This window comes from Taudactylus pleione, unplaced genomic scaffold, assembly GCF_031769625.1.
Source record: "Taudactylus pleione unplaced genomic scaffold, aTauple2 ptg000134l, whole genome shotgun sequence".
NCBI classification, from domain to species: Eukaryota; Metazoa; Chordata; class Amphibia; order Anura; family Myobatrachidae; genus Taudactylus; species Taudactylus pleione.
In genome coordinates, this window is record NW_028284536.1 from 146,289 (window position 1) to 171,492 (window position 25,204).

The 25,204-nt window shown below is 45.0% G+C and overlaps 1 protein-coding gene across 1 annotated transcript in view; it reads right to left on the minus strand.

The window, feature by feature from the left end:
• The window catches only part of LOC148523011 (pancreatic secretory granule membrane major glycoprotein GP2-like), a gene marked incomplete at its 3' end in the record, with an annotated part of 171,173 nt that overhangs the window by 115,752 nt on the left and 30,217 nt on the right, over positions 1-25,204 (minus strand). The window contains exon 5 of the mRNA XM_088473311.1: positions 22,139-22,287. Within this exon, the coding sequence (XP_088329437.1) occupies positions 22,139-22,287 (149 nt within the window). The remainder of the gene's footprint in view (positions 1-22,138; positions 22,288-25,204) is intronic.

The window sequence follows — 25,204 nt, forward strand, 5'->3', positions numbered from 1 at the left end:
ATATATGATGCAGTCAGTGAGGGTGTAATAATGAGTATTATAGACAATGGGGGCTGCTACAATTAGTGAGACTGGAGCACTGATATATGATGCAGTCAGTGAGGGTGTGATAATGAGTATTATAGACAATGGGGGCTGCTACAATCAGTGAGACTGGAGCACTGATATATGTTGCAGTCAGTGAGGGTGTAATAATGAGTATTATAGACAATGGGGGCTGCTACAATCAGTGAGACTGGAGCACTGATATATGATGCAGTCAGTGAGGGTGTAATGAGTATTATAGACAATGGGGGCTTCTACAATCAGTGAGACTGGAGCAGTGATATATGATGCACTCAGTGAGTAAGGTAAGTGTAATAATGTGTATTATAGACAATGAGGGCTGCTACAATCAGTGAGACTGGAGCAGTGATATATGATGCAGTCAGTGAGGGTGTAATAATGAGTTTTATAGACAATGGGGGCTGCTACAATCAGTGAGACTGGAGCACTGATATATGATGCAGTCAGTGAGTAAAGTCGGTGTAATAATGAGTATTCTAGACAATGAGGGCCTGCTACAATCAGTGAGACTGGAGTACTGATATATAATGCAGTCACAGTATAAGCAAAGAACTAAGGAGTGCCTTCTCTTTTTCTCCTCGGTTGAGAGTCAATAGACCCCTGCCTGCATCGGTACCTCAAGTTCCAGGAAATATTCCCGAATGAAAGACCGGAGAGCTGAAAAAGGACCTCCCTACTCCAGTCTATGTTCTCGGAGGCGGTGATCAATGCGAACTGCAAGAAGCATCTGATCATCCAATGTCTCCTGAACAGCTTACTGAACCAGAACATCTTTGATCTGGTCTGAGAGCCCCAGCCGGAACTGACTGCTTAGTGCAGGGTCATTCCATCCGGAGTCTATTGCCCACCTGCGAAACTTAGTGCAGTAGTCTTCTACAATTTCTTGACCCTGGAATAAGGACCGAAGTTTGGACTCTGCTAATGCTGCCTTGTCTGGATCATCATAGAGAAGGCCTAGGGCAGCGAAAAAACATCCACAGTTTGAAGAGCACTGTGCGTAGGAGGTAGACCAAAGGCCCAGGTCTGAGGATCACCCTGAAGCAGGGAGATAAGAATACCAACTCGTTGAGTCTTTGATCCTGATAACCCTGGCCGGAGCCTGAAGTATAATCTACAACTTTCTCAGAAGTTAAGAAAGTCCTTCTGATTGCCGGAAAAATGATCCGGCAAATTAAGTTTTGGCTCAGGAGAGGGGACTTGACCTGAGACTACTCGTGTCTCATTTACTCGAAGAGACAGCTCCTGAACTTTTTGTAAGAGGACCGGGATCTGTGTAGCAAGAATTTGAGTAGGATCTTGACCGGGATCCATGATTTCAATCCTGTGGCTCTACTAATTTATTTGGGCCAGTGATAATGTTGCGATTCCAGAGTGGAATCTAGAGCAGAGGTTGAATTGGAAGTTGGTGGGGGTACCCCTTTGAGTGGGCTCTCATTGCTGCAGTGTTTTATGGTTGAAGGTTGCAGTCTGGTGCCAGCCTTGAGGGCTGGAATGCAGATACTAGTTGTGACCAGGGATTTAGGATGTGATGCAGCCTGGATGGCTGATTAATCCTTGCAAGTACTGCCTGTGGCCAAGGGTTGATGCAGCCTTTGGGCTGTGGAGGCAGCCTTGAGGGCTGGTCGGACTTGGCAAGTTGCAGCCTGAGGGCCAAGGATGTGGTGCAGCCTTTGGGCTGCTGAAGTAGCCTTGAGGGCTGGTCAGTCTTGGCAAGTTGTGGCCTGAGGGCCAAGGATGAGTTGCAGCCTTTGGGCTATCAAAGCAACATTGAGGGCTGGTCAGTCTTGGCCGGTAATGGCCTGGAGGCCGAGGATAAGGTGCAGCCTTTGGGCTGAAAGTCTTTGATATCTAGTAGCTTGGCTGAGTTGCGACCAGTGTCTCCAGGATGACACTGGTGACGGTGCGTTGGATTGCGCACTCAGGACGCTGAGATGCTACCAGTGTCATCGGCATGATACTGGTGATGGTGCGCAGATATGTGCACCAAGGACGCTGAGATGCTACCAGTTTTGCTGGGATGACACTAGCAATGGTGCACTGGATTGCACACTTGGAATGCAGGCTTGCGGCCCATGTCGCCTGGTTGACACAAGCGGCCTGACGCTGACCTGCGCCCTGGGTGAAGCGCACTCCATACCTCCAGGATATCACACACTGTAATGGCAGTGAAGCACTCTGTGCTGCCTTGATGACAAAAGCAGCACACTACAGATGATATACAAACCATGCCGCCTAGATGGAACAAACGACAGGGAGACTCTCAACAGACTGGATTCTGGAACTCGACTGACAAGCAGGAGACTGGAAACTGGAAGCATGATTAACTCTATCACCGGCAAGGAGTGCAGGGCTGGCTGTGTTTTAACAGGAACAGGCCAAAAGCAGCAACCCTCCCTTAATGATGCTGCTGTGCTGTGCACAAACAGGAGAATCAATCAGCCTGCACCTGACATTGCACACAGACAGGCAGTAATTAATGCCATGCCTTAGGCAGGAGCTGCAAACACTGAAGATGCATACATACGCAACGATTTTGTAACCAACGATTATCTGTCAGATTTTCCCTTGCAAAGTGAACGATTTTTTGAAGTGTAATGAACGATTTTTTTAAATGATTTTTTCAACAATGAACAACAAATGTTGCTTCCGTTAATGAAAATCGCTCAGTTGGTCAGTCAGAATGAACTACAAACATGAACGATAATTGTTCATCGTTACAACTCTGAAACTGAAAGATTTTTTTCAATGCTTGAATGATAATGACGTCATTATAGTTAAATCGTTTAAAAAACTGTTATGTGTGTATGCACCTTAAGATCTTAACCACAGATCCTGACAGTATTATAGACAATGGGGGCTTGCTACAATCAGTAAAACACGAGCAGTGATATTTGATGCAGTCAGTGAGTAAGGTGGGTGTAATAATGAGTATTATAGATAATGGGGGCTGCTACAATCAGTAAAACAGGAGCACTGATATATGATGCAGTCAGTGAGGTTGTAATAATGAGTTTTATAGTCAATGAGGGCTGCTACAATCAGTGAGACTGGATTACTGATATTTGATGCAGTCAGTGAGGGTGTAATAATGAGTATTGTAGATAATGGGGGCTGCTACAATCAGTGAGACTGGAGCAGTGATAAATGATGCAGTCAGTGAGGGTGTAATAATGAGTATTATAGATAATGGGGGCTGCTACAATCAGTGAGACTGGAGCACTGATATATGATGCAGTCAGTGAGTAAGGTGGGTGTAATAATGAGTATTATAGATAATGGGGGCTGCTACAATCAGTGAGACTGGAGCACTGATATATGATGCAGTCAATGAGTAAGGTGGGTGTAATAATGAGTATTATAGATAATGGGGGCTGCTACAATCAGTGAGACTGGAGCACTGATATTTTATGCAGTCAGTGAGGGTGTAATAATGAGTATTATAGATAATGGGGGCTGCTACAATCAGTGAGACTGGAGCACTGATATATGATGCAGTCAGTGAGTAAGGTGGGTGTAATAATGAGTATTATAGATAATGGGGGCTGCTACAATCAGTGAGACTGGAGCACTGATATATGATGCAGTCAATGAGTAAGGTGGGTGTAATAATGAGTATTATAGATAATGGGGGCTGCTACAGTCAGTGAGACTGGAGCACTGATATTTTATGCAGTCAGTGAGGGTGTAATAATGAGTATTATAGATAATGAGGGCTGCTACAATCAGTGAGACTGGAGCACTGATTTATGATGCAGTCAGTGAGTAAGGTGGGTGTAATAATGAGTATTATAGATAATGGGGGCTGCTACAATCAGTGAGACTGGAGCACTGATATATGATGCAGTCAATGAGTAAGGTGGGTGTAATAATGAGTATTATAGATAATGGGGGCTGCTACAATCAGTGAGACTGGAGCACTGATATTTGATGCAGTCAGTGAGTGTGTAATAATGAATATTATAGATAATGGGGGCTGTTACAATCAGTGAGACTGGAGCACTGATATATGATGCAGTCAATGAGTAAGGTGGGTGTAATAATGAGTATTATAGATAATGGGGGCTGCCACAATCAGTGAGACTGGAGCACTGAAATTTGATGCAGTCAGTGAGGGTGTAATAATGAGTTTTATAGATAATGGGGGCTGCTACAATCAGTGAGACTGGAGCAGTGATAAATGATGCAGTCAGTGAGGGTGTAATAATGAGTATTATAGACAATGGGGGCTGCTACAATCAGTGAGACTGGAGCACTGATATATGATGCAGTCAGTGAGTAAGGTGGGTGTAATAATGAGTTTTATAGACAATGAGGGCTGCTACAATCAGTGAGACTGGATCACTGATATATTATGCAGTCAGTGAGTAAGGTGGGTGTAATAATGCGTATTATAGATAGTGGGGGGCATCTACAATCAGTGAGACTGGAGCAGTGATAAATGATGCAGTCAGTGAAGGTGTAATAATGAGTATTGTAGATAATGGGGGCCTGCTACAATCAGTGAGACTGGATCACTGATATATGATTCAGTCAGTGAGTAAGGTAGGTGTAATAATGTGTATTATAGACAATGTGGGGTGCTACAATCAGTGAGACTGGAGCACTGATATATGATGCAGTCCGTGAGGGTGTGATAATGAGTATTATAGACAATGGGGGCAGCTACAATTAGTGAGACTGGAGCACTGATATATGATGCAGTCAGTGAGGGTGTATTGAGTATTATAGACAATGGGGGCTTCTACAATCAGTGAGACTGGAGCAGTGATATATGATGCAGTCAGTGAGTAAGGTAGGTGTAATAATGTGTATTATAGACAATGAGGGCTGCTACAATCAGGGAGACTAGAGCACTGATATATGATGCAGTCAGTGAGGGTGTAATAATGAGTATTATAGACAATGGGGCTGCTACAATCAGTGAGACTGGAGCCCTGATATATGATGCAGTCAGTGTGGATATAATAATGAGTATTATAGACAATGGGGGCTGCTACAATCAGTGAGACTGGAGCACTGATATATGATGCAGTCAGTGAGTAAGGTAGGTGTAATAATGTGTATTATAGACAATGGGGACTGCTAGAATCAGTGAGACTGGAGCACTGATATATGATGCAGTCAGTGAGGGTGTAATAATGAGTTTTATAGACAATGGGGGCTACTACAATCAGTAAGACTGGATCAGTGATATATGATGCAGTCAATGAGGGTGTAATAATGAGTTTTATAGACAATGGGGCTGCTACAATCAGTGAGACTGGAGCAGTGATATATGATGCAGTCAGTGAGGGTGTAATGAGTATTAAAGACAATGGGGGCTGCTACAATCAGTGAGACTGGAGCACTGATATATGATGCAGTCAAGGAGGGTGTAATAATGTGTTTTATAGACAATGGGGGCTGCTACAATCAGTGAGACAGGAGCACTGATATATGATGCAGTCAGTGAGGGTGTAATAATGAGTTTTATAGACAATGGGGGCTGCTACAATCAGTGAGACTGGAGCACTGATATATGATGCAGTCAGTGAGGGTGTAATAATGAGTATTATAGACAATGGGGGCTGCTACAATCAGTGAGACTGGAGCACTGATATATGATGCAGTCAGTGAGTAAATCAGGTGTAATAATGTGTATTTTAGACAATGGAGAGTGCTACAATCAGTGAGACTGGAGCACTGATATATGATACAGTCAGTGAGGGTGTAATAATGAGTTTTATAGACAATGACAGCTGCTATGATCAGTGAAACTAGAGCACTGATATATGATGCCATTAGTGAGGGTGTGATAATGAGTATTATAGACAATGGGGGCTGCTACAATCAGTGAGACTGGAGCACTGATATATGATGCAGTCAGTGAGGGTGTAATAATGAGTTTAATAGACAATGGGGGCTACTACAACCAGTGAGACTGGAGCACTGATATATGATGCAGTCAGTGAGGGTGTGATAATGAGTATTATAGACAATGGGGGCAGCTACAATCAGTGAGACTGGAGCACTGATATATGATGCAGTCAGTGAGGGTGTAATAATGAGTTTTATAGACAATGGGGGCTGCAACAATCAGTGAGACTGGAGCAGTGATATATGATGCAGTCAGTGAGGGTGTAATAATGAGTTTTGTAGACAATGGGGGCTGCTACAATCAGTGAGATTGGAGCACTGATATATGATGCAGTCAGTGAGGGTGTAATAACGAGTATTTTAGACAATGGGGGCTGCTACAATCAGTGAGACTGGAGCACTGATATATGATGCATTCAGTGAGTAAGGTACGTGTAATAATGTGTATTATAGACAATGGGGACTGCTAGAATCAGTGAGACTGGAGCACTGATATATGATGCAGTCAGTGAGGGTGTAATAATGAGTTTTATAGACAATGGGGGCTACTACAATCAGTAAGACTGGATCAGTGATATATGATGCAGTCAGTGAGGGTGTAATAATGAGTTTTATAGACAATGGGGCTGCTACAATCAGTGAGACTGGAGCAGTGATATATGATGCAGTCAGTGAGGGTGTAATGAGTATTAAAGACAATAGGGGCTGCTACAATCAGTGAGACTGGAGCACTGATATATGATGCAGTCAAGGAGGGTGTAATAATGTGTTTTATAGACAATGGGGGCTGCTACAATCAGTGAGACAGGAGCACTGATATATGATGCAGTCAGTGAGGGTGTAATAATGAGTTTTATAGACAATGGGGGCTGCTACAATCAGTGAGACTGGAGCACTGATATATGATGCAGTCAGAGAGGGTGTAATAATGAGTATTATAGACAATGGGCGCTGCTACAATCAGTGAGACTGGAGCACTGATATATGATGCAGTCAGTGAGTAAATCAGGTGTAATAATGTGTATTTTAGACAATGGAGAGTGCTACAATCAGTGAGACTGGAGCACTGATATATGATGCAGTCAGTGAGGGTGTAATAATGAGTTTTATAGACAATGACAGCTGCTATGATCAGTGAAACTAGAGCACTGATATATGATGCCGTTAGTGAGGGTGTGATAATGTGTATTATAGACAATGGGGGCTGCTACAATCAGTGAGACTAGAGCACTGATATATGATGCAGTCAGTGAGGGTGTAATAATGAGTTTTATAGACAATGGGGGCTACTACAATCAGTGAGACTGGAGCACTGATATATGATGCAGTCAGTGAGGGTGTAATAATGAGTATTATAGACAATGGGGGCTGCTACAATTAGTGAGACTGGAGCACTGATATATGATGCAGTCAGTGAGGGTGTGATAATGAGTATTATAGACAATGGGGGCTGCTACAATCAGTGAGACTGGAGCACTGATATATGTTGCAGTCAGTGAGGGTGTAATAATGAGTATTATAGACAATGGGGGCTGCTACAATCAGTGAGACTGGAGCACTGATATATGATGCAGTCAGTGAGAGTGTAATGAGTATTATAGACAATGGGGGCTGCTACAATCAGTGAGACTGGAGCAGTGATATATGATGCACTCAGTGAGTAAGGTAAGTGTAATAATGTGTATTATAGACAATGAGGGCTGCTACAATCAGTGAGACTGGAGCAGTGATATATGATGCAGTCAGTGAGGGTGTAATAATGAGTTTTATAGACAATGGGGGCTGCTACAATCAGTGAGACTGGAGCACTGATATATGATGCAGTCAGTGAGGGTGTAATAATGAGTTTTATAGACAATGGGGCTGCTACAATCAGTGAGACTGGAGCAGTGATATATGATGCAGTCAGTGAGGGTGTAATGAGTATTAAAGACAATAGGGGCTGCTACAATCAGTGAGACTGGAGCACTGATATATGATGCAGTCAAGGAGGGTGTAATAATGTGTTTTATAGACAATGGGGGCTGCTACAATCAGTGAGACAGGAGCACTGATATATGATGCAGTCAGTGAGGGTGTAATAATGAGTTTTATAGACAATGGGGGCTGCTACAATCAGTGAGACTGGAGCACTGATATATGATGCAGTCAGAGAGGGTGTAATAATGAGTATTATAGACAATGGGCGCTGCTACAATCAGTGAGACTGGAGCACTGATATATGAAACAGTCAGTGAGTAAATCAGGTGTAATAATGTGTATTTTAGACAATGGAGAGTGCTACAATCAGTGAGACTGGAGCACTGATATATGATGCAGTCAGTGAGGGTGTAATAATGAGTTTTATAGACAATGACAGCTGCTATGATCAGTGAAACTAGAGCACTGATATATGATGCCGTTAGTGAGGGTGTGATAATGTGTATTATAGACAATGGGGGCTGCTACAATCAGTGAGACTAGAGCACTGATATATGATGCAGTCAGTGAGGGTGTAATAATGAGTTTTATAGACAATGGGGGCTACTACAATCAGTGAGACTGGAGCACTGATATATGATGCAGTCAGTGAGGGTGTAATAATGAGTATTATAGACAATGGGGGCTGCTACAATTAGTGAGACTGGAGCACTGATATATGATGCAGTCAGTGAGGGTGTGATAATGAGTATTATAGACAATGGGGGCTGCTACAATCAGTGAGACTGGAGCACTGATATATGTTGCAGTCAGTGAGGGTGTAATAATGAGTATTATAGACAATGGGGGCTGCTACAATCAGTGAGACTGGAGCACTGATATATGATGCAGTCAGTGAGAGTGTAATGAGTATTATAGACAATGGGGGCTGCTACAATCAGTGAGACTGGAGCAGTGATATATGATGCACTCAGTGAGTAAGGTAAGTGTAATAATGTGTATTATAGACAATGAGGGCTGCTACAATCAGTGAGACTGGAGCAGTGATATATGATGCAGTCAGTGAGGGTGTAATAATGAGTTTTATAGACAATGGGGGCTGCTACAATCAGTGAGACTGGAGCACTGATATATGATGCAGTCAGTGAGTAAAGTCGGTGTAATAATGAGTATTCTAGACAATGAGGGCCTGCTACAATCAGTGAGACTGGAGTACTGATATATAATGCAGTCACAGTATAAGCAAAGACCTAAGGAGTGCCTTCTCTTTTTCTCCTCGGTTGAGAGTCAATAGACCCCTGCCTCCATCGGTACCTCAAGTTCCAGGAAATATTCCCGAATGAAAGACCGGAGAGCTGAAAAAGGACCTCCCTACTCCAGTCTATGTTCTCGGAGGCGGTGATCAATGCGAACTGCAAGAAGCATCTGATCATCCAATGTCTCCTGAACAGCTTACTGAACCAGAACATCTTTGATCTGGTCTGAGAGCCCCAGCCGGAACTGACTGATTAGTGCAGGGTCATTCCATCCGGAGTCTATTGCCCACCTGCGAAACTTAGTGCAGTAGTCTTCTACAATTTCTTGACCCTGGAATAAGGACCGAAGTTTGGACTCTGCTAATGCTGCCTTGTCTGGATCATCATAGAGAAGGCCTAGGGCAGCGAAAAAACATCCACAGTTTGAAGAGCACTGTGCGTAGGAGGTAGACCAAAGGCCCAGGTCTGAGGATCACCCTGAAGCAGGGAGATAAGAATACCAACTCGTTGAGTCTTTGATCCTGATAACCCTGGCCGGAGCCTGAAGTATAATCTACAACTTTCTCAGAAGTTAAGAAAGTCATTCTGATTGCCGGAAAAATGATCCGGCAAATTAAGTTTTGGCTCAGGAGAGGGGACTTGACCTGAGACTACTCGTGTCTCATTTACTCGAAGAGACAGCTCCTGAACTTTTTGTAAGAGGACCGGGATCTGTGTAGCAAGAATTTGAGTAGGATCTTGACCGGGATCCATGATTTCAATCCTGTGGCTCTACTAATTTATTTGGGCCAGTGATAATGTTGTGATTCCAGAGTGGAATCTAGAGCAGAGGTTGAATTGGAAGTTGGTGGGGGTACCCCTTTGAGTGGGCTCTCATTGCTGTAGTGTTTTATGGTTGAAGGTTGCAGTCTGGTGCCAGCCTTGAGGGCTGGAATGCAGATACTAGTTGTGACCAGGGATTTAGGATGTGATGCAGCCTGGATGGCTGATTAATCCTTGCAAGTACTGCCTGTGGCCAAGGGTTGATGCAGCCTTTGGGCTGTGGAGGCAGCCTTGAGGGCTGGTCGGACTTGGCAAGTTGCAGCCTGAGGGCCAAGGATGTGGTGCCGCCTTTGGGCTGCTGAAGTAGCCTTGAGGGCTGGTCAGTCTTGGCAAGTTGTGGCCTGAGGGCCAAGGATGAGTTGCAGCCTTTGGGCTATCAAAGCAACATTGAGGGCTGGTCAGTCTTGGCCGGTAATGGCCTGGAGGCCGAGGATAAGGTGCAGCCTTTGGGCTGAAAGTCTTTGATATCTAGTAGCTTGGCTGAGTTGCGACCAGTGTCTCCAGGATGACACTGGTGACGGTGCGTTGGATTGCGCACTCAGGACGCTGAGATGCTACCAGTGTCATCGGCATGATACTGGCGATGGTGCGCAGATATGTGCACCAAGGACGCTGAGATGCTACCAGTTTCGCTGGGATGACACTAGCAATGGTGCACTGCATTGCACACTTGGAATGCAGGCTTGCGGCCCATGTCGCCTGGTTGACACAAGCGGCCTGACGCTGACCTGCGCCCTGGGTGAAGCGCACTCCATACCTCCAGGATATCACACACTGTAATGGCAGTGAAGCACTCTGTGCTGCCTTGATGACAAAAGCAGCACACTACAGATGATATACAAACCATGCCGCCTAGATGGAACAAATGACAGGGAGACTCTCAACAGACTGGATTCTGGAACTCGACTGACAAGCAGGAGACTGGAAACTGGAAGCACGATTAACTCTATCACCGGCAAGGAGTGCAGGGCTGGCTGTGTTTTAACAGGAACAGGCCAAAAGCAGCAACCCTCCCTTAATGATGCTGCTGTGCTGTGCACAAACAGGAGAATCAATCAGCCTGCACCTGACATTGCACACAGACAGGCAGTAATTAATGCCATGCCTTAGGCAGGAGCTGCAAACACTGAAGATGCATACATACGCAACGATTTTGTAACCAACGATTATCTGTCAGATTTTCCCTTGCAAAGTGAACGATTTTTAGAAGTGTAATGAACGATTTTTTTAAATGATTTTTTCAACAATGAACAACAAATGTTGCTTCCGTTAATGAAAATCGCTCAGTTGGTCAGTCAGAAAGAACTACAAACATGAACGATAATCGTTCATCGTTACAACTCTGAAACTGAAAGATTTTTTTCAATGCTTGAATGATAACGACGTCATTATAGTTAAATCGTTTAAAAAACTGTTATGTGTGTATGCACCTTAAGATCTTAACCACAGATCCTGACAGTATTATAGACAATGGGGGCTTGCTACAATCAGTAAAACACGAGCAGTGATATTTGATGCAGTCAGTGAGTAAGGTGGGTGTAATAATGAGTATTATAGATAATGGGGGCTGCTACAATCAGTAAAACAGGAGCACTGATATATGATGCAGTCAGTGAGGTTGTAATAATGAGTTTTATAGTCAATGAGGGCTGCTACAATCAGTGAGACTGGATTACTGATATTTGATGCAGTCAGTGAGGGTGTAATAATGAGTATTGTAGATAATGGGGGCTGCTACTATCAGTGAGACTGGAGCAGTGATAAATGATGCAGTCAGTGAGGGTGTAATAATGAGTATTATAGATAATGGGGGCTGCTACAATCAGTGAGACTGGAGCACTGATATATGATGCAGTCAGTGAGTAGGGTGGGTGTAATAATGAGTATTATAGATAATGGGGGCTGCTACAATCAGTGAGACTGGAGCACAGATATATGATGCAGTCAATGAGTAAGGTGGGTGTAATAATGAGTATTATAGATAATGGGGGATGCTACAATCAGTGAGACTGGAGCACTGATATTTTATGCAGTCAGTGAGGGTGTAATAATGAGTATTATAGATAATGGGGGCTGCTACAATCAGTGAGACTGGAGCACTGATATATGATGCAGTCAGTGAGTAAGGTGGGTGTAATAATGAGTATTATAGATAATGGGGGCTGCTACAATCAGTGAGACTGGAGCACTGATATATGATGCAGTCAATGAGTAAGGTGGGTGTAATAATGAATATTATAGATAATGGGGCTGCTACAGTCAGTGAGACTGGAGCACTGATATTTTATGCAGTCAGTGAGGGTGTAATAATGAGTATTATAGATAATGGGGGCTGCTACAATCAGTGAGACTGGAGCACTGATTTATGATGCAGTCAGTGAGTAAGGTGGGTGTAATAATGAGTATTATAGATAATGGGGGCTGCTACAATCAGTGAGACTGGAGCACTGATATATGATGCAGTCAATGAGTAAGGTGGGTGTAATAATGAGTATTATAGATAATGGGGGCTGCTACAATCAGTGAGACTGGAGCACTGATATTTGATGCAGTCAGTGAGTGTGTAATAATGAATATTATAGATAATGGGGGCTGTTACAATCAGTGAGACTGGAGCACTGATATATGATGCTGTCAATGAGTAAGGTGGGTGTAATAATGAGTATTATAGATAATGGGGGCTGCTACAATCAGTGAGACTGGAGCACTGATATATGATGCAGTCAATGAGTAAGGTGGGTGTAATAATGAGTATTATAGATAATGGGGGCTGCTACAATCAGTGAGACTGGAGCACTGAAATTTGATGCAGTCAGTGAGGGTGTAATAATGAGTTTTATAGATAATGGGGGCTGCTACAATCAGTGAGACTGGAGCAGTGATAAATGATGCAGTCAGTGAGGGTGTAATAATGAGTATTATAGACAATGGGGGCTGCTACAATCAGTGAGACTGGAGCACTGATATATGATGCAGTCAGTGAGTAAGGTGGGTGTAATAATGAGTTTTATAGACAATGAGGGCTGCTACAATCAGAGAGACTGGATCACTGATATATTATGCAGTCAGTGAGTAAGGTGGGTGTAATAATGCGTATTATAGATAGTGGGGGTCATCTACAATCAGTGAGACTGGAGCAGTGATAAATGATGCAGTCAGTGAGGGTGTAATAATGAGTATTATAGATAATGGGGGCTGCTACAATCAGTGAGACTGTAGCACTGATATATGATGCAGTCAGTGAGTAAGGTGGGTGTAATAATGAGTATTATAGATAATGGGGGCTGCTACAATCAGTGAGACAGGAGCACTGATATTTGATGCAGTCAGTGAAGGTGTAATAATGAGTATTGTAGATAATGGGGGCCTGCTACAATCAGTGAGACTGGATCACTGATATATGATGCAGTCAGTGAGTAAGGTGGGTGTAATAATGAGTATTATAGATAATGGGGGCTGCTACAATCAGTGAGACTGGAGCACTGATATTTGATGCAGTCAGTGAGGGTGTAATAATGAGTTTTATAGACAATGGGGGGTGCTACAATCAGTGAGACTGGAGCACTGATATATGATGCAGTCAGTGAGTAAGGTAGGTGTAATAATGTGTATTATAGACAATGTGGGGTGCTACAATCAGTGAGACTGGAGCACTGATATATGATGCAGTCAGTGTGGGTGTAATAATGAGTTTTATAGACAATGGGGGCTACTACAATCAGTGAGACTGGAGTAGTGATATATGATGCAGTCAGTGAGGGTGTAATAATGAGTTTTATAGACAATGGGGGCTGCTACAATCAGTGAGACTGGAGCACTGATATATGATGCAGTCAGAGAGGGTGTAATAATGAGTATTATAGACAATGGGGGCTGCTACAATTAGTGAGACTGGAGCACTGATATATGATGCAGTCAGTGAGGGTGTAATAATGAGTATTACAGACAATGGGGGCTGCTACAATCAGTGAGACTGGAGCACTGATATATGATGCAGTCAGTGAGGGTGTAATGAGTATTATAGACAATGGGGGCTTCTACAATCAGTGAGCCTAGAGCAGTGAAATATGATGCAGTCAGTGAGTAAGGTAGGTGTAATAATGTGTATTATAGACAATGAGGGCTGCTACAACCAGTGAGACTAGAGCACTAATATATGATGCAGTCAGTGAGGGTGTAATAATGAGTTTTATAGACAATGGGGGCTGTTACAATCAGTGAGACTGGAGCACTGATATATGATGCAGTCAGTGAGGGTATAATATTGAGTATTATAGACAATGGGGGCTGCTACAATCAGTGAGACTGGAGCACTGATATATGATGCAGTCAGTGAGTAAGGTAGGTGTAATAATGTGTATTATAGACAATGGGGGCTGCTACAATCAGTGAGACTGGAGCACTGATATATGATGCAGTCAGTGAGGGTATAATAATGAGTATTATAGACAATGGGGGCTGCTACAATCAGTGAGACTGGAGCACTAATATATGATGCAGTAAGTGAGGGTATAATAATGAGTATTATAGATAATGGGGCTGCTAGAATCAGTGAGACTGGAGCAGTGATATATGTTGCAGTCAGTGAGGGTGTAATAATGAGTTTTATAGACAATGGGGGCGGCTACAATCAGTGAGACTGGAGCAGTGATATTTGGTGCAGTCAGTGAGGGTGTAATGAGTATTAAAGACAATGGGGGCTGCTACAATCAGTGAGACTGGAGCACTGATATATGATGCAGTCAGTGAGGGTGTAATAATGAGTATTATAGACAATGGGGGCTGCTACAATCAGTGAGACTGGAGCACTGATATATGATCCAGTCAGTGAGTAAGGCAGGTATAATAATGTGTATTATAGACAATGGGGAGTGCTACAATCAGTGAGACTGGAGCACTGATATATGATGCAGTCAGTGAGGGTGTAATAATGAGTTTTATAGACAATGGGGGCTACTATAGTCAGTGAAACTAGAGCACTGATATATGATGCCATCAGTGAGGGTGTGATAATGAGTATTATTGACAATGGGGGCTGCTACAATCAGTGAGACTAGAGCACTGATATATGATGCAGTCAGTGAGTAAGGTAGGTATAATAATGAGTATTATAGACTATGGGGACTTCTACAATCAGTGAGACTGGAGCACTGCTATATGATGCAGTCAGTAAGGGTGTAATAATGAGTTTTATAGACAATGGGGGCTACTACAATCAGTGAGACTGGAGCACTGCTATATGTTGCAGTCAGTGAGGGTGTAATAATGAGTTTTATAGACAATGGGGGCTGCTACAATCAGTGAGACTGGAGCACTGATTTATGATGCAGTCAGTGAGGGTGTAATAATGAGTATTATAGACAATGGGGGCTACTACAATCAGTGAGACTGGAGTAGTGATATATGATGCAGTCAGTGAGGGTGTAATAATGAGTTTAACAGACAATGGGGGCTGCTACAATCAGTGAGACTGGAGCACTGATATATGATGCAGTCAGTGAGGGTGTAATAATGAGTATTATAGACAATGGGGGCTGCTACAATCAGTGAGACTGGAGCACTGATATATGTTGCAGTCAGTGAGGGTGTAATAATGAGTATTATAGATAATGGGGGCTGCTACAATCAGTGAGACTTGAGCACTGATATATGATGCAGTCAGTGAGGGTGTAATGAGTATTATAGACAATGGGGGCTACTACAATCAGTGAGACTGGAGCACTGATATATGATGCAGTCAGTGAGGGTGTAATAATGAGTATTATAGACAATGGGGGCTTCTACAATCAGTGAGACTGGAGCATTGATATATGATGCAGTCAGTGAGGAAGGTAGGTGTAATAATGTGTATTATAGACAATGAGGGCTGCTACAATCAGTGAGACTAGAGCACTGATATATGATGCAGTCAGTGAGGGTGTAATAATGAGTATTATAGACAATGGGGGCTGCTACAATCAGTGAGACTGGAGCACTGATATATGATGCAGTCAGTGAGGGTGTAATAATGAGTATTATAGACAATGGGGGCTGCTACAATCAGTTGTGGGGGGAGACAGACTAGAGATACCCCTTTTCAGAGAAACCACAATTAGTTTTATTTTATTAATGGAGTTACTTTAGTGGTTTGGAATATGTCATTTTAATATCTCTCCTAATGTTTGTTTTTACATCTCTTTAATTTAACCCCATATGTTGGACACACCACCTCCCTGGAACACTTGGGGGAGGTGAGGGGGGTGCCATAGCATACATGTGCTCTAGGTGACCTGGCAACTCGCTACGCCACTGATTACAAGTATATACATAAGTGTGCTCCAAAAATGGATGCCTTTCTTTATTAGGCCAGACTAATACATTTTGCTACTAAGTATAAAGTTAGGATTCTTCCCAGGCCTCCTGACCTCTTATCCCATCAATGTAACCGTAATATACTGGTACATCACACGCAGGGCCGGCCCTGATCACACGCTAGCTCACCTGATCTAAGGAACTTATTTAAAGTAATATTGCCCGACTTTTGGTAGACTTAAGCGTATGAAAACATTTTCTGATCACTCAGCAATTATAACTATGGACCTCATTCAGAGCCGCTCGTAAGCGGCTGCTCGTTCGTTCCGAGCAATGTTCGCACATCTGCGCATGCGTATGGGTTGTAATACGCCAAATGCCAAAGGTCAAAATGGGCGTTTTAAGGGTGTGCATAATTAACAAAGCAGTGTCATCGACCACGTCACTTGGTTGTCTTTTAGCCAGAACTGCTCGTATGATTGCGGTAGGAAAATGCTACCACAAGCACTGCGAGCCGTTCATACGCTGTTTGATGTACTTGATTAATCTAATAAATAGCGCAGATGACGTATGATGCAAGCGGCCAGGGGGCGTTTTTTACAAAATAACGACCGCATGTTTTGTTCGCTCGTTCAGACATAGAGGCATCAACAGACCGCAAAGAGCGAGCGCTCAATTTAAATGTCCAGCCTCTTTTTCTGAATGAGCGATCGCAAATAGCGTCCAGCTCTGAATCAGACCCTATATTTGCTGCACCTGAGAATCTTAAGAGTAGAAGGAATAAACAAATTAATCCTAAAATCCCCCACTTCCAAAACATAATTGATTACACCAGTGTATCTCAAGCCCGGTCCTCATTAAGCCCTAATGACTGGTACACACTATACGATGTCTAGTGTGTACCAATATCATCAGCAACAGGACCCAGCAGCGCACCGGCATCAATAAGTGTGTACACACTTGCTGATGCCGGCAGTGATGAAGCAACGGCAAAAACCATTTGTGCATAGTCAGCGACATAGCGAATACACACTGGCCGATCTGCCCGATATGTAGCTCGATTGTGCCGAATCGCTAATACCCCTTTTCCACCCAAATTCCGGGTCTGACCCGGAGTTGGAACAAAGTTCCTATCTGGATCAGACCCAGAATTTTGCCGGCGCCGACTCGGCATATTCCAGAGTCGGCGCCGCTCACACCAGAGTTGTGTCTGCATAGACCCGGCTTTTCTGGCGTGTAAGTAGTCGCTTGGAGATGACGTAATCTCTAAGCACCACTGAAGCCGGACCAATCGGCCGGCTAGCAGCGCACTCCAGGGCATCCTGACCCGGAGTGTGCTGTTCTCACAGCAGGGTTTCATGGGCTACGACCGTTTTATACCTGCTAGTTACCTGGGTTGGATTGCTGGGGTCACTCGACCCGGAGATCCATCCCTCTCCCCTTTAACACCAGGGAGCTGCCCGGGTTAATCCTTCAAAAACCCGGGTTTTAGCTCCGGTGTAAAAGGGGTATGAGTGTGTACCTGGCTTAACAGTACCTGTTTTGCTGATCACCCTACTGGAACACACGTCTGTTAATTGACTTGATCTATAGTTGGCATTAATTATTCCTTAGGATAACTTGAAAGGTCGCACTGTTAGGGTTCTATGAGGACCGAGTTTTAGAAACCCTGGTTTACAAGAAGATATTAACAGTTATACAAATTATCAGTGATGCAACTCTTTACTACAAAGCACAAAACTAATAAACTACGTTGATGACCTCACAGTGACAGTCAAAGCCGGATTCCTTGCACACACCGATAAGCAGAATTGTTTCCCTTAAATGATCAGGCAGCATTTGTGCCAGGAGACAACCTGAGCGACATCTTATGGAAACCTGTAAAGTCTCTTTGCCGTGTGCTGGATACAGTGATATCAAACAGACGGAATCACTGCAAAGCTTTATAAGCCATTCCGACTAATACCTTCCTATTTTTAACATGCAGATATATATAGAGACTTCACAGAGCTCTCTATAATATACAGTACAACAAATCAGCTCATCATAAAATCACCAGACACATTTAGCACCATATTCAATTAGTCCCGGTCATTTAACAAGGGAGATAAAGGGTGGTAGCCTCGGGCTTTAATGCCTGGGGTTAATTAATTCCAGTCTTTCTCTCCCGATCCCCCTATTAACATGTTAATGGGAGGTAAGACATAGACTCTGTGATAAGCTCACTAACCTATTCGTAAACATGGTCACAGCATCCAAAATCGGGTTGTTTAGCTGATGATTTTTCCAGCAAAACTGATCAGTAATTAGGGATGTGCGCCGGACCATTTTTGCCGGATTTGGATTTGGTTCTAATTCGTCGTCCGGCTTTGGATTTGGATTTGGATTTGCCAAACTGCGGTGACTGGCTTTGGATTTGGATTTGGATTTGGATTTTTTTACAAAAATTGACAAAAAAAGCTAAAATCACATAAATTGGTCTTTTTTTTCTTCCTAGAGTATTATTAACCTCAATAACATTAATTTCCAGTCAATTTAGACCATATCACAGCTTATAATATTGTTTTCAACATTATTGGCCAAAGGTTGCAGTGAGCTGACTGGTTACTAAGCGACAAAGCAGCGGCACAACGACACAGACACCACAGTATAAAGCACATCTATGACACATTGCCACACAGCAGTGGCAGGAATGAAAAGTAGTGCACCCACCCAGTGGGGTACGGCCAGCAGAGTCACAGTACTTGTTTACATAGTGGGCTACGGCCCTAGGAGTCACAGTGCACAATCTTATTCACATTACACCAAACATAGGGCCTGATTCACATTACACCATAAAGTAGTGTCTCTTATTTATGTTACGACACACAGTAGTGCCCCTTTTACTCAATGCCCACAGTAGTGACCCTTTTACACAATGCCCACAGTAGTGACCCTTTTACACAATGCCCACAGTAGCGGTGTCCCTTACACAATGTCCCCCAGCAGTGGTGCCCCCTATGCAGTCCCCTTAGTAGTAGGGTCCACTATGCAGTGCCCCCAGTAGAATGCCCCCCAGTAGTATGCCCCCCATTAGCAGGCCCCCCCAGTAGTATGCCCCCCATTAGCATGCCACCCAGTAGTATGCCCCCCATTAGCAGGCCCCCCCAGTAGTATGCCCCCCATTAGCATGCCACCCAGTAGTTTGCCCCCCCAGTAGTATGGCCCCCCCAGTAGTATGGCCCCCATTAGCATGCCACCCAGTAGTTTGCCCCCCCAGTAGTATGGCCCCCCCAGTAGTATGGCCCCCCCAGTAGTAGGCTGCCCCAGTAGCAGGCCCCCCCAGTAGTAGGCTGCCTCAGTAGTAGCCCCCCCTGTAGTATGGGCCCCCCCTGTAGTATGGCCCCCCCTGTAGTAGGCTGCCCCTGTAGCAGCCCCCCCCCAGTAGTAGTAAGCCCCCCCAGTAGTATGGCCCCCCCCCAGTAGCAGGCCCCTTGGTAGTATGGCCCCCCCAGTAGCAGACCCCCCCAGTAGTATAGCCCCCCCCAGTAGCAGGCCCCTCTGTAGTATGGCCCCCCCAGTAGTCTAGCCCCCCCCAGTAGCAGACCCCCCCCAGTAGTGCAGACCCCCCCCAGTAGTATAGCCCCCCCCAGTAGCAGGCCCCTCTGTAGTATGGCCCCCCCAGTAGTATAGCCCCCCCCAGTAGCAGACCCCCCCAGTAGTGCAGACCCCCCCAGTAGCGCCCCCGGCCCTTGCACAAATTAAAAAATAAAAACTTACCTGTATCCCCGCTCCCGCGCCGTCCGCTCTGCTGAGCCTGTCACACGCTGAGGAGGGAGCCGGAAGACGGAGCTCATGTGTGAGCTCCAGCCGGCTCCCTCCGTGCAGCAGCCAATGAGAGTCTGTGTGACTCTCATTGGCTGCTGTAACAAACACACAGCTGCCGCTGGCGGCTGTGTGTCTGTGTCTGTGCAGGGCAGAGCGCTATCACTGCGCTCTGCCCTACACGCGAGGAGACCTGATGTCGGATTCTCTAGTGAGAATCCGACATCAGGCGGCCGCCGTTCGGCCCCGAACGGGGATCCAAGTCAGGCGGTGAACACCCGAACAGGGTTCGGGTGGACTCGGATCCCCAATGTTCGGAGCGGTTCGGATTCCACAGAATCCGAACCGCCCATCTCTATCAGTAATTGCCGGGTCTGCAGGAGAGTCCGGGGAGTCGGAGGAGATCCGTTCTGCACATGATTTCCTCTTTAAAAACACAGCGGGGCGGCGCGGTTGCACCTTGTCAGCTGAAGCACCCATGTTACCACGTAAACTGGTTAAGTGCAGCCTGCGGAATGTCTCTGAGGCCAGGTGAATAGCCCTGGGGGATCACTTAGCATGCACTAAATTACTGCTGCTAATTAAATTCCCCCCATAGACAATGAGTATATTTCAACCATAAGCTAACAAAGGGTAACACTCCCATGGCTTTTTAGGGATAACACAGATGTTGGGTGTTATATGATTGACCCTAAGTTGCATTATAAAGGCTCAGGGGTCTATTCATCATACATTAATTGGGCCATTAACCATGCGGGAATGCTAGTTTCTGCATATTTAAGTTACTGGGCTATTCATCATCTGGAGTCCAAATAGGTCCAAGTGATATACTGCAAACTCTTTCAGTTTTCGGAGTTTGCCTGTGAGAACAAACATCATCTGCAGGCGGTGCTTATTCTCATAGCTCCTCTCTTTCCTATGGGAAGGGATTACAGGGATGCAGAGAGGGATCTGAGCGGATCCCTCCGCCGCCTCCTCAGTGACTCCTCGGCGGTTCTGCACATGTGTGACCTCAGTAAATGCATGCATAAAAGCTGCAATGTGGGATAGGTAAGTAACGCAGCTACTTCTGTAACTGCGCTACTAATCGCGAGGACACCTGCTTTACAGAGCATCTATCTCCGCACCGCTGCAATGATGAATTGCGCTGGTGTAGAGTAACCCCCGCAGCAATCATATGGCCCCCGATGATGAATAGGCCCCTCAGTCACATGCAGTGGTACAGCTAGCTTCTGATGTGACAGGGAACAAAGATAAGGATACATACTATAGGACATTGGGGATTACACATGGTCTATTCCATCAAACACTTACCTCATGTCTGCAGTGTTACACTGATGCTTCATGATATATAGTATTAGGAGCTATTACCCCATGATATACAGTATTAGGAGCTATTACCCCATGATATACAGTATTAGGAGCTATTACCCCATGATGTACAGTATTAGGAGCTATTACCCCATGACATACAGTATTAGGAGCTATTACCTCATGATGTACAGTATTAGGAGCTATTACCCCATGATGTACAGTATTAGGAGCTATTAGCCCATGATGTACAGTATTAGGAGCTATTACCCCATGATGTACAGTACTAGGAGCTATTACCCCATGATGTTGTACAGTATTAGGAGCTATTACCCCATGATGTACAGTATTAGGAGCTATTACCCGATGATATACAGTATTAGGAGCTATTACCCCATGATATACAGTATTAGGAGCTATTACCCCATGATATACAGTATTAATAGCTATTACCCCATGATATACAGTATTAGGAGCTATTACCCCATGATGTACAGTATTAGGAGCTATTACCCCATGATGTACAGTATTAGGAGCTATTACCCCATGATATACAGTATTAGGAGCTATTACCCCATGATATACAGTATTAATAGCTATTACTCCATGATATACAGTATTAGGAGCTATTACCCCATGATATACAGAATTAGGAGCTATTACCCCATGATATACAGTATAAGGAGCTATTACCCCATGATATACAGTATTAGGAGCTATTACCCTATGATATACAGTATTAGGAGCTATTACCCCATGATGTACAGTATTAGGAGCTATTATTACCCCATGAAATACCTGGATCACCTTACCTTATGTCACCATTAGGATAATAGTTTAGGCTGCCCGGTTTGGTCAGGTTGTATGTGCAGGTAGAGTTGTAGCTGAGGGGATTCCCGGTAATGTTATATTCAGCAATTAGAAGAGTGTTGGTAAAATAAATCTTTGATGCATCATCTACCTGCATAAGGGAATAGGTTGCGGTTAAAACCAAATAGTATAATGCCAAACTACAAATATCTTTTCTTTGACAAATTTATCATGTTCTAGTGGCTAAATATGATCCCAATTGTAGTTAGAGTATTGTGCTCCCTCCAATGTCACCTCCCTGTGTTTTGTAGTTCAAACAGACCAATGCTGAAGCTGATGTCATTTGTGTGGCATGTTTGGCAATAGTGAATATGCACTTGGTGTCACGTTTTGCATCCTGGAGTCCCCTACTGAGGGTCTGGAAGTGGTGGTCCCAGGTCAATAAAGGAGTTAGGAGCGAGGGGCCTGGATGTTCAGTCTCCTCGTCCATAAGCAACAGCTTTATTGAGACCTGACCTAGGGTGCGGAGTCTAACCTCCCGGGAGGTGTTCACCAGTGACCCCTCCAAGCAGGATATGGGTTTCAGCTGCACCCGGCAAGCACGTCGTGGTCCCCAGGTCAGGGATCCAATGTGAGTGGGAATAGGGAAAGACACACCGCTTTGGCCCACTGGAAATATAATCTCTGTACCACTAGTACAGAGAAGCACAATAAAGATGTTTCCTGAAGAGGTGCTGTGGCAGACCAGAGGGAGAGAATCCACTGAGGGGTATGTTCTGCAGCTAACACTGGAGAATGAGGATATGCTGCTGACTCGAGGAGAAGGAGGGTCTGTATTTGTACACCACTGTGCGTACTGAGGGCCTGATTCAGAGCCGGACGCTCTTTCAGAGCGCTCGCTCTGAATCAGGGCATTTTTTTTATTTTATTTAATGGAGCCGGCCTCCTGGCCGCTCACTAAGCTGTGGGTGACCCTTGTGGTAGGGTCTCATTCACACAAGCCCCAGTGAGCTTCCTGCTCTAAATAGAGTAGGAAGCTCACCTCTGACATCACTGGTGGCTCCCACAAACGGCAGGCATTCCTTCGGGAATGCCTCTGTGTAGCCACCCCCCCTGCCCACCTCCAAAACAGAGCGAGCAGTCAATCACAATCGACGGCCGCCCCGTTTTGGTGCAGGACCCGTAGCGATGGCGCACCCATTGCTGGCCAGGTTTCGCGCATGCACACGCTGGAGGCGGCGCATGCGCAGGGGGCAAACATCGACCCACTTGTGAGCAGGTCTGAATCAGCCCCTGAGTACACAGGCAAAAGGTGTTCTGTCACACTGCTGCACCAGGATATGGCACTTGAAATAATCAGTAGGACTCAGTATATAGACGATATACTGAGGATACACTGGGAAGAGTCTCTGGAAGATCGCATGTGAGGCCTGGACCAAAGCAAACAGCAACCATCTGGGAATAACGAAGTTGATCAGGCAAATTCCTGTTCACCTGGAGTCCTGTTTATACCCACAGGTACCTGTCCATTGGATGTGCAAGTCAGCTGAGAACTGACACAGCAACCACTGGATAAGGTTCTATCAGGTGATTCAGCCAAGATGGCTGCACCCATGACCATCGCTGCAGGAACTCCAATATGGAGGATTGCGTGACAGTCACCTGGGCCCTGGGGAGAATACTCAGCAAGTCACCCACTGCTGCACCTGACATCTCACTGCTCTCGCTAGTGAGGGGAAGCCGGCGCTGTGGTAAGTAACAGCTGATCCCAGGCAGAATCCAGACACTTGGAGAGGTAACAGGCTGTGTGTACTGTCCTAATGTGACGTAGTGGTATTAGACTCCAACTACAATAGGTCTCATAGTAATATACCTTTCTGACACAACCACACTGTGCTGTACCTTATGTTTATTGAATTTACATGATCCACCGAGGATTGAACATTATCTGATCATAGCTCCCCCTGAGCATTACATCTAACATTGTGTGATATAAACATATAAGACGTCATTCAGAGCACAGTGGGGATTGGTAGAAGACAGCACAATATCAGAAACTGGTCACATTACAATTGCTGGTAACTTTGCTTATCACACAGTAACGTTCCATTCTGTCTATGTATGTGGCACATTCCTCTAGGACAGGGGTGGGGAACCTTTTTTCAGCCGAGGGCCATACTGATATATATAACATTATTTGCGGGCCTGGTGCAGGCCACTTCCCCTCCGTGTGATGTCACATGGGGGCGGGGCCACAATCGCTGTTGAGTACAGCAATACCCGGAACATCCTGATGCTATAAGGGCAGCGGTGTGACCGTCTGTAGCATCCTAAGGACGCTCCACGTAGCACTGCTGCATAGATTCTGGCTGCAGGGGGTCATTCTAGGCACCCTCTAGTCAGATGAGACTAGCAGAAAAAAGCTCAGAGGGCCAGACCAAATGATTACGCTGACCTTATACGCCTCCCCAGGCCTGAGGTTCCCCATCCCTGTTCTATGACATCACCTATGGGATACACCATGCCGATGTATTGTGACATTATATAAAAATATGTATGAAACATCACCTAGAAATGTTGAAATGAGGTTGGTCAGGAAGTGTTTGTGAGATTATGTAGATGATGAACTTAATATATTATATATGAACGTCATTTGCAGAACACTAAGGACCTCATTCCGACCCGCTCACGAGTGCTCGCAAGTGGGTCGATGGTGGGCTCTGCGTGTGCGCAAGCCCCAGAGCGAGAGAGAAATTCTCTCGCTCTGGGGCTCACTACAAAAGGGGCGGCTGTCGATGTTAATCGACAGCTCGCCCCATTTTGTAGGCGTGGAGGGGGGGTGGTTTCACAAACGGAGGCGTTCCCAAGCGAACGCTTGCCGTTTGTGGGCGGCCCCACTGACATCACCAGTGATGCCAGTGGGAGAGCTTCTGGCTCTATTATAGCTGAAAGCTCTCTGGGGCTTGCGGAAGACGAGTCCCTACTACAAGGGCCTCGTCTCAAGCCCCGATGGTCGCGATGGTCTTGACCATCGCGACCATCATCCTGGCCGCTCGCAATAGCTGTGG